The 17,930-nt window shown below is 41.6% G+C and overlaps 2 protein-coding genes across 3 annotated transcripts; both read left to right on the top strand.

Annotated features, from left to right (window-relative positions):
- Positions 1-4,874: 4,874 nt before the first annotated feature.
- On the top strand, positions 4,875-17,875 carry LOC144701692 (carbon catabolite repressor protein 4 homolog 3-like). 2 transcript variants are annotated; one of them, XM_078573430.1, is made up of 13 exons: positions 4,875-5,204; positions 5,967-6,127; positions 6,211-6,276; positions 6,359-6,411; positions 6,509-6,590; positions 7,396-7,482; positions 8,127-8,219; positions 9,724-9,756; positions 9,842-9,918; positions 15,870-15,981; positions 16,457-16,542; positions 16,628-16,712; positions 17,665-17,875. In XM_078573430.1, the coding sequence occupies exons 1-13, from the start codon at positions 4,919-4,921 to the stop codon at positions 17,737-17,739; spliced, it is 1,296 nt and encodes a 431-aa protein (XP_078429556.1). In that variant the 5' UTR covers positions 4,875-4,918; the 3' UTR covers positions 17,740-17,875. The 2 variants fall into 2 exon arrangements, with proteins under 2 accessions (XP_078429556.1, XP_078429555.1); XM_078573429.1 differs by having other exon boundaries at positions 4,876-5,210.
- On the top strand, positions 10,074-15,863 carry LOC144701690 (uncharacterized). The gene is made up of 2 exons (XM_078573428.1): positions 10,074-11,998; positions 12,164-15,863. The coding sequence occupies exons 1-2, from the start codon at positions 10,681-10,683 to the stop codon at positions 13,468-13,470; spliced, it is 2,625 nt and encodes an 874-aa protein (XP_078429554.1). The 5' UTR covers positions 10,074-10,680; the 3' UTR covers positions 13,471-15,863.
- Positions 17,876-17,930: the final 55 nt, after the last annotated feature.

The following is a 17,930-nucleotide window of genomic DNA, read 5'->3' as shown; positions in this document are numbered from 1 at the left end:
TTGAGTGTACCTTTTGGGGAACTTATTCCACCCTTGACATGCTCACTTTGAGATCGTTATGAAGCCGTTCACGCATTTGGCCTCTAGAAGTATCCACGTGATCACTCGGCGCTTGGATCTCCACCTCTTCCTCTTGAACACTTCTAGGAGACTCTCTCATTGGTTGATGTTGAGAATGAAGAAAGGGAGGGGCTCTTAAATCAGCCTTGCATGGGTGCTTAAAATGAGACCTTTCCTCTTAATATTTCACTTAAGGTTTTTCTCAAAAACCCTCCAAAGAAAAATATATCCACCAATGCCCTTATGACCTTGTGCATGTGATCCTCTAGGCCCATGTATCATTCTAGTTAATAATTTTAATGGCCCAATAACATTTATTGACCAACCTTATTAATTAACTATATCAACATATAGATTAATTAAATAAGGATCAAGTTAACCCAATCGATAGGTTAAGTTTCTAGCCCGTGGGCTGCGAAGCTACATCTCGTGCACTAGAAGATACCGAGTAGTCTCAAACTCTCCCATGGAACCTTTACCGTCATCAGTTATCGTTATGTATAATCCATCATCCGCGTGAGACTCTCGAACGACTTAGGGTATGGTTTATCATCAAACCCTAATCTGTCATTCGATTAGTACTGATGTGTGATGGGGATTATTGGAGAACACCTTCTCCAATATCCTCACTACCCTGGCCAGGGATTTTTCTGCATCGTCTTCCTCGAGTCAATCTCCTCTTATACTGAGGACGGATGATCTCATCTTGACCACTCAATCATATCAGTAAGCTTCTTACTACATTCGATCTATAACTTATTTGAATCCCATAATTAGAGGCATGTAAGTCATAGTCAAAACGCAGTTGTCCACTCACGAGATGTCCTTGGTGTCTTAGGTTAGTGGATCACTTATACTGTCGTGACTTGAATCAACCTGATTGACGTTTAGGTATAATACCATTCAGGGATTCATAATGATCAATTCAGTGAACACTTTCTCCAAAGAGCACCCACTATCTGTCCTAAGTGTCGCCACACTAATAGCCACAGGATTGGTTATACTTATCGTATAAGTAGGATCAGCTAGTGCTATTCTATCCGGATAATTTGATGTCTGTCTCGACTATCCATCGAATAGGAATGTTTAAAATATGTGTTTAAAGACTAGTGATCACTGTATTATGATCTCATCATAATTCACTAAGTCATTGCACGTATTCATGGACTTCATTATAAACATCACAAGGAATAATAATGAACACAAATACTTTATTCAATGAACTTAAATAAACATGGTAGTGTGATTGGCTTGACGGCCACATAATATCCATCAGACTATGCATCAGTTGGATGTGTCTAATGCTTTTCTCTACGGTGATATTGAGGAACAAGTCATCATGGAGAAACCTCTAGGGTATGTTGCTCTGGGGGAGTCAACATAGGTTTGTCTCATGCACAAGGCTATCTATGGCTTCAGGCAAAGTCCTTGTGCATGGTTTGCTAAGTTTGGTGGACTTCTAAAGAAGTTTGGCTTCATACCGTGTCGAGCAGATCCCACCATGCTCATCAAAACAACCCTCACATGTATCATCATACTTCTAGTTTATGTGGATGATATGCTTGTGACAAGCAACGACATAGAGGGCATTCAGACCACAAAAGCCTATCTTTAGCAGCACTTCAGCATGCGAGATTTGGGAACTCCAAGATACTTGGGATCGAGTTTGCTTATCAAGGTGATAATTTGGCCCTCTCCCAAAGGAAGTATGCTCTTGATATGTTTTAGGAGACGGGACTTCTTGGATGCAAGCCAGCATCATCTCCCATGGAAGCTCAACCACCATTCTAGGACATGTCATCGCCACCACTCAAGCACGTGGACCAATATTGACAGTTAGTGGGGAAACTAATCTACCTCACCATCACATGCCCTGACATTGCATACTCAGTTAGTGTCCTCAGCTAATTTATGTAGAAACCACGTCAGCTCATTAGGCTGGAGTGCTATGGGTCCTTGCACCTAGAAAAGGGCTTATTTATCTACGACATCATCAACTTTGAATTGAAGCCTACTCAAATGTGTCATATGCAGTTGATCTAGGAGATCGAAAATCCACTACCAGCTATTGCATGTATGTCAGCGGTAATTTGGTTACATGGCGCTCCCGAAAGCACAAGGTGGTCGCTTGCTCTAGTGCAGAGTCCGAGTATCACACCATGCACTCCACATCACGAGAGATGGTACGGCTCAAACTCCTACTGCAAGGGCTTGGCATTGAGTCTCCTACACCCATGTCCATGCATTGCGACAATCAAGCCACAATCTTCATCGCTCGAAATGAAGTGTACCACGAGCTAACTAAGCATATCAACCGGGACTGTCATAATATTCGTGAGAAGGTAATGGCAGATAGTATTTCAACTCCATATGTTGCTTCGTCTCAGCAGCTCGCGGATATCATCACCAAGAGTCTATCAAGGGTCTCTTACGACAAAACAAGAACCAAGCTGTGTGTGATTGATCCATATGATCCAGCTTGGATGGGAGTGTTAAACAAGGCCCATTAGGCCTATTCTCTCCTCTCTCTCTCTCTCTCTCTCTCTCTCTCTCTCTCTCTCTCTCTCTCTCTCTCTCTCTCTCTCTCTCTCTCTCCCTCTCTCTCTCTCTCTCTCTCTCTCTCTCTCTCTCTCTCTCTCTCTCTCTCTCTCTCTCTCTCTCTCTCTCTCTCTCTCTCTCTCTCTCGGGTGATTAGTCCTACATGGGTTATTTTAATCACCCGAATATCCCGTTGCCTATATCAAGGCATGTATCCCCCCTTTTTATAATCACTCATACAATAATCTTTTCTCTTAGTCACAAATTGACAGATGGTGAGAAATCATAAAGAGAAATGAGTTATGATGTACCTTGTCATGGTCCATTCTCCTTGCAAACAAATCTCAGTTTTCCTATCTTGGGTGGGGACATCACTATGGAAACACAAACATTTTAGGTGCATCTAATAAGATTGATTTGACTCACTAAACCTTGACACATCCCACCCAATATAGCATTTATTTTTTTTGAAATAACTAGTCATTTCTCAACAAAAATAATTCAGATAAGTTTCAAACTAGAGGATCCTCAATAACTACAAAGTTAAGCATGCTCCCGCACAAGTACTTTTCTCATAGTATCCTTAATAATGGGTGAAAATGATGAACTCATCATTGTGATTACCATCCCAACATTGCATTATTCAATTTCATAACGGGCAAAAGATGACATTGTGACAAGACATTGACGAGCCGATGACGAGGGGATGACAAAACAGACATTTGGATAACTCAGATGTAATGAAGAACAAGACGATAATTTGTAATCATCCATTATCATTTCCCTGAACAAATTTAATCCCAATCCCAGAACATGTAGCCTAGAAAGAAGACGAAAAATAAAGCTGGTGTCTACCATACAATGTGATAAATGAATTATTCAAGCCCATCAACCTTCTCTCAGTCCAGCCCAGTTTATGAGCTGTTTGTATTGTCTCAGATCGTCCGGGACGTGGACTATGGATGGGATGGGATGAAGATCGTCCTGTCCGACGTCCGGAATCAGTGCAGGAATGTGGATGGGACGGTTTTTCCTTCGAGATCTCCAGACAGGACGGTTTTTTCGTACGAGACCTCTGGAACGGACGGTTTTTTCGTCTGAGTGGACAAAAACTGTTTGCTCCGGAGGTCTCGAGATGAATTTCCGTCCTGATTTTCATCCAACCTCCCAGATGGGACGAAAACCATCCAGTCCGCGTTGCTGCACTCTCTAGTTCCGGATTGTCCGGGACGTGGATGACGGAAGGGACGCGACAAAGATTATCCCATTCGACATCCGGAATCAGTGCAGGGACGCAGATGGGACTGTTTTTTCATCCGAGTGGATGAAAACCATCCCGTCCGGAGGTCTTGGGATGAATTTCCGTTCCAATTTTTGTCCGACCTCACGGATGGGACAACTTTGTCGTCCTGAAACAAAAAAACCATCCCATCTGCGTCCCTGCACTCCCTAGTTCTGGACTGTTCGGGACGAGGATGATGGACGAGATGGGACGAAGATCGTCCCGTTTGACGTCTGGAATCAGTGCAAGGACGCGGACCGACGGTTTTTTTGTCCACGACCTCCAGATGGGATGGTTTTTTCGTCCGAGTGGAGGAAAACTGTCCCGTTCAGAGATCTCGGGACGAATTTCCGTCCTGATTTTCGTCCAACCTCGCGGAGGGGACGATTTCTTCATTTCTGGGATGAAAAAACCATCCCGTCCGCGTCCTTGCACTCTCTAGTTCCGGATCGTCCGGGATGTGGATGATGGACGGGAGGGGACGAAGATCATCCGACATCCGGAATCAGTGCAGGGATGCGGACGAGACGGTTTTGTTGTCTGAGTCCTCTGGACGGGACGGTTTTTTAGTTCGAGTGGACGAAAACCATCCCGTCCAGAGGCCTCAGGAAGAATTTCTGTCCCGATTTTCGTCCAACCTCACGGACGAAATGATTTTGTCGTCATGGACGAAAAAACTGTCCCGTCCGCGTCCCTGCACTCTCTAGTTCTAGATCATCCAGGACGTGGAAGATGGAAGGGACGCAACGAAGATCGTCCCATCCAACATCCGGAATCAATGCAGGGACGCAGACGGGATGGTTTTTTCGTCGGAGTGGAGGAAAACCGTCCCGTCCGTAGGTCTCGGGACGAATTTTCGTCCAGCCTCGCAGACGGGACGATTTTTTCGTCCTGGGACGCAAAAAGCTTCCCGTCCGCGTCCCTAAAGCTGTTTGTTCTCTATCGTTGTAACGGTCACTGAAACCCCACGTCATATATAGAGGGAAGAGCTTCATATCCGTTCAGGAGGTAAGACGAAGGCGACGATAAGCTTCGAAAATGTCAGCACTGCGGCTGGGAAGCCACGGGGACGTCGCCATTAGCGTTGGAGGAGCGTCGGGGCAAGGCTATTCTTCCCTAGTTCGTAGAATTCCCCGTCGTCGCTCCTGTCAAAGGGTCGTTCTTGCGTGCGACGGTCTGGATTTGGCTGGATCAGAAGATCATCGGAGGATTTTGATCCGCTCTGAGGACAAGAATAGTGAGAGGAGGGGGAGGTGGTCGACGGGTTTTGAAGTTTCTCGCCGATGGGTAGACGCGGGAAATCCGGTCTCTGAAGGCGCCAGAGGTCGAGGTCCGGCTGTTTTGCTAATTTCGGGGTTTTTTTGTTTTATGGAACCTGTAGATTTCGTTGAAGGCTAATTCTAGTTTTTTTTTTTTTCTCAATTCGTACGTATCAGTGAACAGCGCGTTGTGATTTTGTCTAAGATTTCTCCGCTTCTGGGTTTTCTTTCTTTGCCACCGTGAAGATTTCTTTTGTTAGTTTAAGTTCTCATGCCCTTGACAGTTTCGGCTTTTTTCTTCTTCTTTGTGTGGTAATTTAGATGATTGGATAGAAGCCTCAGTGTCCCGTATTACAAACAGTCACTTTCAAGACAAAATATCATATTTCGAGTTTTTTTTTCTCTTTATCTTTTGAAACTTTTTATGCCTCCCTCTCCGGATCGAGTCCAACCAATTGGCGAGTATAAGTTTTTTTTTGTCATGAGGCATGAAACCTTTTTTTGAAGAAATGAGGCACGAAATTGTTTTGAAGATAAAATGAAGCATGAAATCTTTGATCATTTGATGTGGGATAATACCCTTAGTGAAAACTATTAAGATACTCCAGCTAACACTTCATTACCTGATTAATATCGTATTAGTATTTCATCTTATGAAAGAGGTCTAAATGATATGACATCTTCTGCATTACTTATGAGCCTTCTGCCTGAAAAACTTCCCATCCATTGAAAAACAGAGATATTTTTTCTTAATGAGAACACTACGGGGAAAGTTTAGAGCACAGTTTTTCCACAAAATTTCTTATTTTTTCCCTATTTTACAACAGATTTTGCTATCATTTCACACAACATTCTGGGAGACCATTACTCCTCCAAGCACCGTGATCTCTATGTTGATATACCAATAGAATATATGAAATGGGACAGGCGGAAAGAGCTTATTCTCCATGACATATGTCGGTGGAATGCTGATATAGTGTGCCTTCAAGTGAGTTTATTCGAAAGTAATGAAATTGTGTATCATAGTTCCATCTTTAATATGTTAACGTGGCATATCTGTGTTTTTTGTAGGAGGTTGATAGATATCATGATCTACAAGACTTTATGAGTAAACAAGGATATGCAGGAACCTTTAAGGTATCTTCTCAAATGGGAAGAAAAGTTTTCTTTGCCTGTATCTTGGTGATAATTTTAATAAATGGTCTGATAATATATACAGAGACGAACTGGAGGAACCACAGACGGATGTGCTATATTCTGGAGAGAGGAAGAGTAGAAAATATTTAACGAAATACTTAATGGGGGCGCAGTTTTTCCTCACTGAGGTTGTTTCGACTAATGTATTTTCTGCACATGGATGATTTTTCAGACTGTACTTACTGGAAGATGAAAGCATCGAGTTCAAAAGTTTTCATTTATGGGACAACATAGCACAACTTTGTATTTTTGAGGTAATTATATTGTATTTCTCTTGAGGTAATTACATTACTTGACCTTCATAACCACTGAACATCTCACAAAATATAACAATTCATGTTTTGTTTCTATTACTTTATTTGATATGATCCGTCAGTGGTATTTCTGTCATTAGATTTAGGATATCTCTCTTCTAAATAGATGTAATCATATTCCTAATGGAGCATCCAAGATGTAACTGCTGGTGCCGATTCGGCAAGAAAGGATCGAAGTGAGAAGACCGACCAATTTGGGAGATCCCCCCTATGAGAGGGTTGAGTTGCTATTGGAGATTCTAACCAGACAGTTACACACATCAATTTGGGGCTAATAGCCCTCACAGCTTGTCTGTAATCCTTCATCAAAATTTATCGATCTGTCCACGAGCCCGAAGGCAAACCACCTGAGCACTGCCTTGGGGAAAAAATGGTCTTCAACGGGGAAGTATTGATATGATCCCCAAACCTCTCTACGATATTTTTGTCATTAGAGTTAAGATATTTCTCCTTTAAATAGAGTAGCCGCTCCCTTTAACGTAGCAGACAGGAAGATGTGACCGCTGGTGCCGTTGAGGGAACAATCAGTTGCCGACTGTCTCAAAAAAAACGTAATTGAGCTTAGAGGACATTGAGAGAAGTCAAGTTGGTTGGTTGATTGCAGGTGTTAATGAGTATTGTATTTATCTTGTCTTTCTTAATCTCTTTTTTTGGTTTCTTCCTGTATTTTCATGGTTTATCACTTTTATAATGGCCTTTTTTTCATCAATGCCATGGTTTACCTTGTTAATTTTATTGCAGTTAGACCCGTAAAGGAGAAACTAGAAGATTTCTTGTTGGCAATACTCATGTTCTCTTTAACCCCAACCGTGGAGAAATAAAAATAGGTCAGGTTAGTTATTTTTCTTACTTATGCTCAAGGATGATTTAAGGCCAAAATGTATTTCACTTTGTCTCTACAATATGGAGCTACAATATGGAGCTACAATATGGCTTGGTCAATGAGGGGAAGAAGCCTGAATAAACTGATGAGCTTTTGAATAGTTAGTAAAATTCCTATCGAAAAAGGCATGATGTATGCATGATGCTGATGTAAGAAAAATTAGGGCAAAATTGACTTGAAATTTTTAGAAAATATTACGGGTTGATTTTTTTGAAGTTTTTGTTGACAGGATTTTTCCTTACTTATTCAACAGGCCATCAGTTTATGCAACCTTTTTCTCCACATTTACCAAGCTTATAGAGAAATAAGCTCCATATTATAGAGAGAATGGAGAGAGGGGAATCTCTCGCATGTCATTGCAGATATGGGGTACAAGTTGAGAAAAGGGAGAAGTGAGAAAAGGGAAAATGAAAAAATAGAACAATTCTTTCATTTTCAGATCAAAATGACCCTTTTATAGTCTTGCAACGGTAATGGGTATAAATCCAATATTACAATATTTAAAGACAAACATATTAAAATAATCTATTGTATAGACAGATGGTATGCTCTATATTTTCCCTTCGTCAACCTTTATTCTCTTACCATCTCAGATACGCGTTTTACTGCAAAATGCGCATGCTTTGGCTGAGAAGAGGGGAGGCATCCCAGTTGTTGTTGCCGGTGACTTCAACTGCACTCCCCAGGTGACCAATTCTTCCTATGACTCACTCTCGTTGATCAAGTCTGCACTACAACTTTCATCGATGATCATTTCTCAATAAGTGTATTACCCTAGAAAACTTTATGACACGAAATGGTCCAAGAAAAACAGTAAAAGAATATTATACAGTTTGTTGATTGTGCAAGGAACACCGATCCCTATCTGGGGTATTGAGTCTTTCGTTCGTGGGTCAGTTCCCTTGAAATACATTTAGCCCACCCCTAAGGAAGGTGGACAAGAAGGTGTTCTTGAATCTTCTGGTAGATACTCCCAGAGAGAGTGTAGACACCGATCCAGGCCTATGTCCATTTTTATTCTATCTTTCTATCGTTCTACATAATTGATAGAATATAAAATGTTGAGTAGGTGAGATGGAGCTTGAGGAAGTGCAGAAAGCCACCACTAGCTTCTACAGCACCAGGAACTTTAGATCATCATCGGAGAGAAGCTTCACAGGAGATAGAGAGGAGCATAGAGAACAAGAAGTGTGAAAATGGTAATCCGAGGAGAGAGAAAGTAGAGAGAGAGAGAGAGTACACAAGATTGGGGCAAGAAAAGATATCTATTACTGCATCATAGTTCCCCTTATATACAGAATTAATCCAGGGCGAAAAAGCCCTTTCAGACAGAGTTACTTGTTTAACAAGTAATTCCTTACTTGTTAAACAAGTAACCCTCCAATGGTTACTTTTGAAAAGTGACCGTTGGAGGGTCCAACGGCTAGTTAAAAACTAGCCGTTAGACGCTGGGCCTGTCCAGAACAGGCCCAGAATATATCAGTCCCTGATTGGTCCCGATATTCAGTGGGCCCTTAGTGGGCCCATAGTGGGCCATTACTGGGCTGCTAATGGGCCTGTCAGAGGTCCATTAGCAGCATCCTAAGTTCATTAGTTCTTTTATTAAATATCCTAATAGTTCTATTACAATTACATGGCCTTAGGCCTATGGTTAGTGCATCAATCCCTAACAAGAAGCATAAAACCCCACTGTTCATTTCCTGGGTGAATGCTCTAATTTATACACCCGGAACCCCTACCCATTAGGGGAAACCGGATTTCATAAGTTATGAATTTACGACAAATAATGCAGTGACAAATAAAATTAGGCAACTTTTTAGGGTAAATTGTAAAAAATTTAAAAAAAAGTCTTGTCACGAACGATATTAAATCTTTTAAAATACATGTACCTCACCCTTAAGACAAGAAGTTCTTGAATTGGCTGCTAGATTCCCCCAGAGGGCGTTCAGATGCCAATCCAGGCCTATAGGCATTTTTCTTCTATATTTCTCTTCCTTTCACTCTACTTTTCCAAGGTCATCCACGATGGATACATCCTCGAGGTCTTCATGAGAATGATTCTTCAACCAGCGTTGTAATCAACATTCAATGTTTCAAACATCACTTATATCATGCCTTACTGTTATCGCATGCCTTCTGGTTATTACCTTTTGAAAATGTGATTTCAGAAAAACCATTTCTTTTTTGCAGAGTGCACTTTACAAGTTCCTGTTGACTTCTGAGGTTAAACCCGTGAAACCTGTATACACGATAAAAGCATTGGCAGGTTCTGATATTGACATGTTCTGTTTGTCTCCTATTTTGGCAGCTGAACTTGACTGCCCACGAGAAGAAATTTGTATCCGGACAAAAGAAGCGTTCTGCTCTACCATCCACTTGGCCAAAGTTGGTTGAAAATTTTCTAATTACCTCGCCAGATGCATAATTCTGTTTTATTTTAATTGATTTCTTTATTTTAATTGTGATAGATTTTATTCACGCAAGTATCAAAATAAGAAGAAAAGGGGGCCTGGTCAACGCAAGGTTGACCAGGCGAGTTAACCAGGCGCTCCAAGATCGCAACTCTACAAATAACGACCTCCAGTCAGGTAGGAGGGTATTATTCGACATTTCTTGGTTTTGCCCGATCCAGAGTGAACGGGAGAAGGCCGGAGCGGGGGAAGCTTGATCTTCTGTCGCCTGGAGGGAGGAGCTCGTCCGGAGAGGAGGAGACGCCCGTGTTCGAGGAGGAACTCGTCCGAAGGAGAGGAGTCGTCTCGATTTATCGATACTTTTCATTTACATCAAGTTTATCCCGATTTCCACACTCAGACTTTCGGCAGCATTCTGTGAACGGATACATTGTTGATATTTTCTGGAGGGAAATTATGTTCACGATTCTAGCAATATTTTGATTCTATCAATCTGGTATCAGAGCCAACGATCTTCGGACATCAAGATTCGACGACAAGTTGTCAAGCTGGTAGCGTCGATTTTCCAATACATCGATCTTTGGATTTCAAGATTCGCCAACAAGATTGAAGCCAGAGGAGGCTGTTCCGCAACTCCCAAATCTTCAAGATTCCAAGGGATATCACGCCATCTTCATTAAGAAGTGTAAAGAGGTCAGTAACCAATTTACTATCCTCATCATCAATCTGGTCAAAAATGGAAGACGAAGTCGACAAGGGAAAAGCAAAATGCGAAGATGTTCCTGTGCCAGCCGAGATCTTAATTGGAATTTTACAACAGTTGAAGGCTATGAACTCAAAGTTGGAAGTACAACCAGCTACAACATCAAGAAGAGGCCCAGCGGACCCATCAAGGCATGGCAGAGTTCAAGTGACCCAAGAGCCAACAGCAGAACAGAAGCCTATATTCCGCAAGGGGGATCTACCGTACTTCAATGGCACCAATGCACAAGCATGGTTAAATTGCGTAGAAAGGTTTTTCAAGATTCATAAACTCACTGATGACGAGAAGCTACAGTTAGTCTCGCTGCATATGGAAGGGATAGCACAAGGATGGTTCATTTATACTGAAGAAAATTTTGGTTCCGAAAATTGGCTTGGATTTTGCCACTATTTTGAAAAGAGGTATAACTTCTCAGTTAGATCCTTGTGTACGCAGCTCATGAATCTTAGACAGAAGGGCACCGTTTCTGAATACCGGTCAGAATTCGAAGATCTGGTTGCATTTTTAGCGCATGTGCCACATGATATCCAGGAGACGGCTTACCTAAATGGATTGAAACGCGAAATCAGGGTTGAGCTAAACAAGTACAGACCGTTCGGCATTCAGGATATTATGGATTACTCGCTGGAGGCAGAAAGTAATCTTGCTATTTTAGATGAACAAGGAGGCCAAACTCGAGTAATTACCACCATTCCAAGAATTCTGTATAACAATAACAATCAGAGATCAATGGGGATAATCAGAGGGGAAGGACGTCCTCACCCCCCTCAAAACCGGGAAGCTCAAAATTCAATTAGAAATGAATCCTTTCAGATTGACAACAAGAAGAAGATCACCAAGTTGACTACTGAAGAGTTCATACAAAGGAAAGAAAAGGGACTATGCTACACCTGTAATGAAAAGTATACTCCAGGCCATCGATGCAACAAAAAGCTAAGTATATACATGCTTCAGGAAGACGTGGAAGAAGAAGAAGACCAGCCAATCACAGAAGAGAATCTCATGCAGTTAGATGATGGTCCCTTAATAAGGGGAGAATTTATGTCAATAAATAGTTCGAAGGTAGACACAGGCCTTAGCCCTGCCTCCTTCAGACTATGGGGAGAACTCTACAACCCTAGAGTAAGTTTGCTTATAGATGGAGGAGCAACATACAATTTTATCAAGCCAAAGGTGATCCAAGCACTCAGCATCCAAGTCAGCCCTTATCACAAATTCAGTATCTCACTGGGGGATGGCTTTCGCAGAATGACAGAAGGAATTTGCCTCAACATCCCAATCACCTTTCAAGGTTTGACTTTTACACAGAACTCCATCCCGTTTCCATTACGCACTTGTGACATGATCCTTGGAATTCCATGGTTGAAGTCTCGGGGATGGTTTCATTGCAACTATCATCATTTGATGTTAAAATTTCTCTACGGTGGACAAATACTCATCATTATATCTGATCCAGAATTGAATTCCCTGAGATACTCCAAATTTGAAGTTGATCAAACTCACCAAGAATGGGAGGAATCCATTCAGCATATCAATGAGATCAAGGAGCAGGCGATTATCCACCCTCAAGAGGTACATTCTCTCTCCCTCGATCATTATTTGCATGGGTTAGAAACGATTTTCCCTCACGTATTCGAAAACCCAAAGAGCCTCCCACCTGTCAGAAGCTGTGACCACCAGATTCACCTGCTACCAGATTCAAAACCCATCAATAAGAGGCCCTATCGGTATTCTTACTCACACAAGAACATACTGGAGGAATTGATGCAGGAGCTACTAGAAATAAATGTTATTCGGCATTCTAACAGTTGTTTTACTAGTCCTGCGTTATTGGTCAAGAAGAAAGATGGGGGGTTCCGGCTCTGCATTGCTTATAGATCTCTTAATCAAATGACTATCCCTAATAGATTCCCTATACCCATGGTCGACGAGTTACTGGAAGAATTACATGGGATGACTATTTTTTATAAAATTTACTTGAAGTCAGTGTATTATCAGATACGCATGCATTCCGATGACATCTACAAGACAGCTTTTAAAACACATCATGGGCACTTCGAATTTCAAGTAATTCCTTTTGGTTTATCAAAGGCTCCAGCCACCTTCCAAGCACTTATGAATTCGATTTTCTCCAGACATCTATGCAAATTCATTTTGGTATTTTTTGATGATATTCTAGTGTACAGTACAGATTCACAACAGCATGAACAGCATTTGAAGATTGTTTTCGAGCTACTCTCCAGAAATCATCTTCATATCAACCCAAAAAAATGCATGTTTGGATGTGACCGAATAGACTTCTTGGGCCATGGCATTTCTGCTGAGGGAGTTTCAACTGACCCCACAAAAATCGAAGCCATACAGCAATGGTCAAGACCTGCAACAGTTAAAGAGTTAAGAGGATTCTTGGGGTTAACCGGTTACTATAGGCAGTTTGTCTCCAAGTACGAGGCCATAGCCCAACCACTGACAGCTTTATTGAAGAAGAACTCGTTTGTATGGACAGACGAAGCAGAAGATTCATTCCGCAAGCTGAAGCAAGCACTATCTGAAACACCTGTACGAAGGTTGCCAAATTTCTCCAAACCTTTCAGTATTGAGACCGATGCATCGGAAACAGCGGTGGGAGCAGTATTGCTAAAGGAAAATCATCCAATCGCTTATTTCAGCAAAGCCTTCAATTGCCGAACCCGGTTTAAATCAGCATACGAACAGGAGCTCATGGCTGTGGTTTGGGCTATTCAAAATGGAAACACTATTTGATGTTTAACAAGTTCACAATATACACAGATCAATTTAGTCTTCGTTTTTAAACAGATCAACAAGAGGTGCCCATCCAATATCATCGTTGGGTATCCAAACTTCTGGGCTATGACTTTGTGATACAATATAAATCTGGGAAGAAGAATATTGTGGCAGATGCATTGTCCAGATCACCACAAGGTCATCAAGGGGAGTGCAATTCTATATCGACAACGCATTGGTTGGACAAGTTGAAACTAGTCCAAGAGGTCAGAAATGACCCAAAACTTGGGAAGATATATGACCAACTAGAATCAGGTACTGATCAAGACCCAAACTATACTATTCAACAAGGGATACTATTATACAACGGAAAATTCATCTTGCCATCTGGATCTTCCTTAATACCAAGAATCCTACAAGAGTTTCATGACTCAAATGTAGGAGGTCATGGCGGGTTCCTAAGAACGTTCAAGCAGGTTTTCCAACAATGTAAGTGGGCAGGAATGAGAAAGACCATCAAGACATATGTGAATCAATGTGCTGTATGTCAACTACAGAAGTCTTCAACCCTTAGCCCTGCTGGATTACTACAACCTCTCCCAATTCCTAATCAAATCTGGGAAGATATTACTATGGACTTCATAGGAGGACTACCCAAATCAGAAGGGTTTGATTCCATCATGGTCGTGGTGGACCGACTTGGTAAATACAGCCATTACATTGCAGTCAAACATCCATTCACGGCTGGTACTATTGCAGAAATATTCACTAAAGAGATAATTCGATTACATGGCATTCCCAACTCTATTATTTCTGATAGGGGAAGCTTATTTACAAGCTACTTCTGGAAAGAACTGCATCGCCTCCAAGGTACTTGCCTCAAATTCAGCTCCTCTTATCACCCAGAAACAGACGGCCAGTCAGAAGTCACCAATAGGGGGCTGGAATGCTATTTGTTGAAGAAGATAAAATTGATAGAACTTTGTTACTTAGAAAAAGAAGGGATACATGCCCATATATAGGGCTGAGAGAGAGAGTATTGGAGATTTATAAATGTGGGATTAAGAGAGGGAACCCTTAGTGGGCTAAGGTCTAGTGGACCTAATAGGCCACACCACCTATTTCCCAACACTATTTACGATGTTTTGCTTCAGAAAATCCAAAAAGGTACAAGAATTGGCTGCATTGGGCCGAGTACAATTATAATACCTCTTTTCATACATCAATCCAGACTACACCTTTCAGGGCCGTATACGGCAGAGACCCACCCTCATTAATTCGTTATGGGACAACCCCCTCTCCGTTTGATTCCATTGATCAACTTTTAACTGACAGAGATCAAGTACTTACCAGTCTGAAACAGCACCTGGCACGTGCCCAATCGAGAATGAAATCGCAAGCTGATAAACAGCGGAGAGATGAGGACTCCATAGTGGGTGATATGGTTTATTTAAAGCTAAGACCCTACCGAATGAAGACTTTGGCCAAGAAGAAATACAAAAAGCTCAGTCCGAAATTTTTTGGTCCATTCAAAATTACCCACAAGATTGGATCGGTAGCTTATAAATTGGACCTACCACCTCAATCTAATTTGCATCCGGTTTTTCATGCATCATTATTGAAAAGAGCATTGGGGCCCCCACCGCAATATAGCCAACCATTACCAGACTGTCTAACAAATGAACATGAATGGCTGGTGTATCCGGAGGATATTCTTAAAATTCGTCACAAGCCTTATGGAGCAGAGGTTCTAGTCAAATGGGTCAATCTACCAACTAATGAAGCTTCATGGGAACAAGTCAACCGGTTTTGCAAAGCATTTCCAGATTTCCAGCTTGAGGACAAGCTGGATCTTCAAGGGATGGGTATTGATAGATTTTAGTCACGCAACTATCAAAGAAAGAAGAAAAGGGGGCCTGGTCAACGCAAGGTTGACCAGGCGAGTTAACCAGGCGCTCCAAGATCGCAACTCTACAAATAACGACCTCAGTTCAGGTAGGAGGGTATTATTCGACATTTCTTGGTTTTGCCCGATCTAGAGTGAACGGGAGAAGGCCGGAGCGGGGGAAGCTTGATCTTCTGTCGCCTGGAGGGAGGAACTCGTCCGGAGAGGAGGAGACGCCCGTGTTCGAGGAGGAACTCGTCCGGAGGAGAGGAGTCGTCTCGATTTATCGATACTTTTCATTTACATCAAGTTTATCCCGATTTCCACACTCAGACTTTCGGCAGCATTCTGTGAACGGATACATTGTTGATATTTTCTGGAGGGAAATTCTGTTCACGATTCTAGCAATATTTTGATTCTATCAAATTGCCACTAAACTCGTTAAGAGCCAAAATAATTTGTTTAGTTTGTGCAATTTTTTTTCGTTCATGATTGATTATTCTTATGGATTAATTTTTACATGTGGCCTCAGCTGTGGGGATCATTCTTGGACAAATGAAGAGCTTAGAATGGCAACTGGTCAGTGGGGATGTACGCAAGTTGGACATCCCTTGAAGCTCCAAAGTGCCTATGCCAGTGTGAAGGTGCATTCATATCCTGAACTGCGCATAAGGAGATGATCTTGGAAGAGTAGATTGAGAGAGAGAGAGAGAGAGAAAGATACAATAGCAGTGGTTACAGGCACGAATTTGAACCCCTCAGCAAGGATCAGCCAGCCTGTTCAACATCAACTTATTATTAGGGCTGGGGAACCTAATAATGTAATAATTCAAGCAATTTAGTTCGCCGAGGTTGATAAGCTTGTTATCATCCTCGTATGAAGCCAGAATAATGAGGACAAAATTATCGTAGTCATCATCGTCCGAGCCAAATATTAATGGTGTAGACAATGACGACTTGTGAATGGTCCTCATCATCTTCACCATTGACATCAGCATCAGCATCACCTAGGTTAGAAAGAATGACGAGGATGATGATGTATTGTCATTGTCCTCTTGTCTGTGTCCACAATATTGGCAAATGTACCTAAAAATTTCCTGAATGAAATTGCTTCTTCAGGGTGGCAAAAGCACGAGGGGGCCCGAAGGGGAACCATTAGCCACATCCTACCACTCGAAATTTCTGGGAACTGTGGATTATATATGGTGAGTCAGAGATAAAAATATACATTTATGTCAGGAAAATTTTCTCAATTGAGTTATGTCTGAAATATGGAAAGTTCCATTACAGGTACTCGGTCGGGCTTTCACCCACTCGGGTTCTGGATACGCCCTCACTTAACAATTTGAGGAAGATCAATGGCCTTCCTTGGGAGGTAGGACTTTCATATATGTTGTCATTAGTTTCACAATAAATTAGCTAGATTTTCAAGAAATAAATCCAGATTTGTTGACGTTAATAATGTTAGGATTCGTCGCATCCCAAAGGTGCCAATATGTGATGGTGATGGCAACAGTAATGGATGGTTGACAAATTGCCTATGATGTGGTTACTGTCAATGGATGTCAATGTTACCGCTAATGTCAACTATCCATAGTTTTAAAAAAAAATAGTCAAATGTCATCATCATCGTCAAGTAGGGTCGTTGACTTTGACGTTCAGGTCTGACGATCTTTTAATTAAATTTCGTCAATTTGACAGACAGCATCAACGGATGGTGTCAACTCTCCGTGACACGTTGTTGATGCCAACCATCAGCACTAACTTTTTCAACTTCATAATTAACTGCCTCCCCATTAACGGCAACCCAATGGTGTTAGCTTCATGTTGAACCAACTTCCTTATCATCTTCAACGAGAAGACTAAGGTCTCAGGTAGTCTTCCTTATTTTCTTCAAAAAAAAAAGTTAACACTATATTCAAAAAATCTGAGCTAATGGTCCGTGAAGAAATCTCAAAAAAATTCTACATTTAAGCTCCTTCTGTTTCAAGATCTCAAGCGACTCTAGCATACATCTAATATCTCATATTCTTCTGAGGAAATGGGGTAAATACTATGTAGATGAAGTTCGAAATTAAGCTAGACAGAATTGTGACTTGAAATTTTTATCCGAAACAAAACAAATTAGAACCGATGTTCTGCATGAGACGGCAACTGGGCTAGGGAAATTTTATCAGTTCTTTTTCATCCTATCATCAGTCTTAAGATCAAACGTGTAGGTTATATACACTCTAGAACTATTGTTTATTTTAGAAATAGTTCATCTTATTATTTATTTATTTTACACGCAATGAGCTTGCATTTACATCCTCATCTCTCTTCTACAGAACATTGGTAGCGACCACCTAGCCCTAGCCTGCGACTTCGTCTTCACCCGGGACCCTTCTGAACGAGGGAGATAACAAGACAGAAAGAGAAAAGCAGGGAGTAAATTTTATTCATTGTTGGAAGTGATAAGGTTACCCTTAAGGTGTGCCTGAATGTAATGGATTCAGGGTTCTCATCTTCCAATAAATAAGGAATATGATATCCAATATCTATTCTGGCTCCCAGGGCTTCAGGCTTCTCCTGTTGGCCTGCCACTGTCTCTTCA

The sequence above is a fragment of the Wolffia australiana genome, chromosome 4 (genome assembly GCF_029677425.1).
Source record: "Wolffia australiana isolate 7733 chromosome 4, ASM2967742v1".
NCBI classification, from domain to species: Eukaryota; Viridiplantae; Streptophyta; class Magnoliopsida; order Alismatales; family Araceae; genus Wolffia; species Wolffia australiana.
The sequence above is the reverse complement of the archived record's forward strand: the minus strand, read 5'-3'. Positions and strand labels throughout refer to the sequence as shown.

Bases quoted from the DNA above. Each gene is read 5' to 3' on its own strand.
- LOC144701690 (XM_078573428.1), top strand. From the start codon at position 10,681: ATGGAAGACGAAGTCGACAAGGGAAAAGCAAAATGCGAAGATGTTCCT. The intron at 11,999-12,163 runs GTTTGACTTTTA...TATCTGATCCAG, and splicing joins CATCCCAATCACCTTTCAAG to AATTGAATTCCCTGAGATAC.
- LOC144701692 (XM_078573429.1), top strand. From the start codon at position 4,919: ATGTCAGCACTGCGGCTGGGAAGCCACGGGGACGTCGCCATTAGCGTT. The intron at 6,412-6,508 runs GTAGAAAATATT...ATGATTTTTCAG, and splicing joins ATATTCTGGAGAGAGGAAGA to ACTGTACTTACTGGAAGATG. The intron at 16,713-17,664 runs GTAGGACTTTCA...TCTCTTCTACAG, and splicing joins TCAATGGCCTTCCTTGGGAG to AACATTGGTAGCGACCACCT.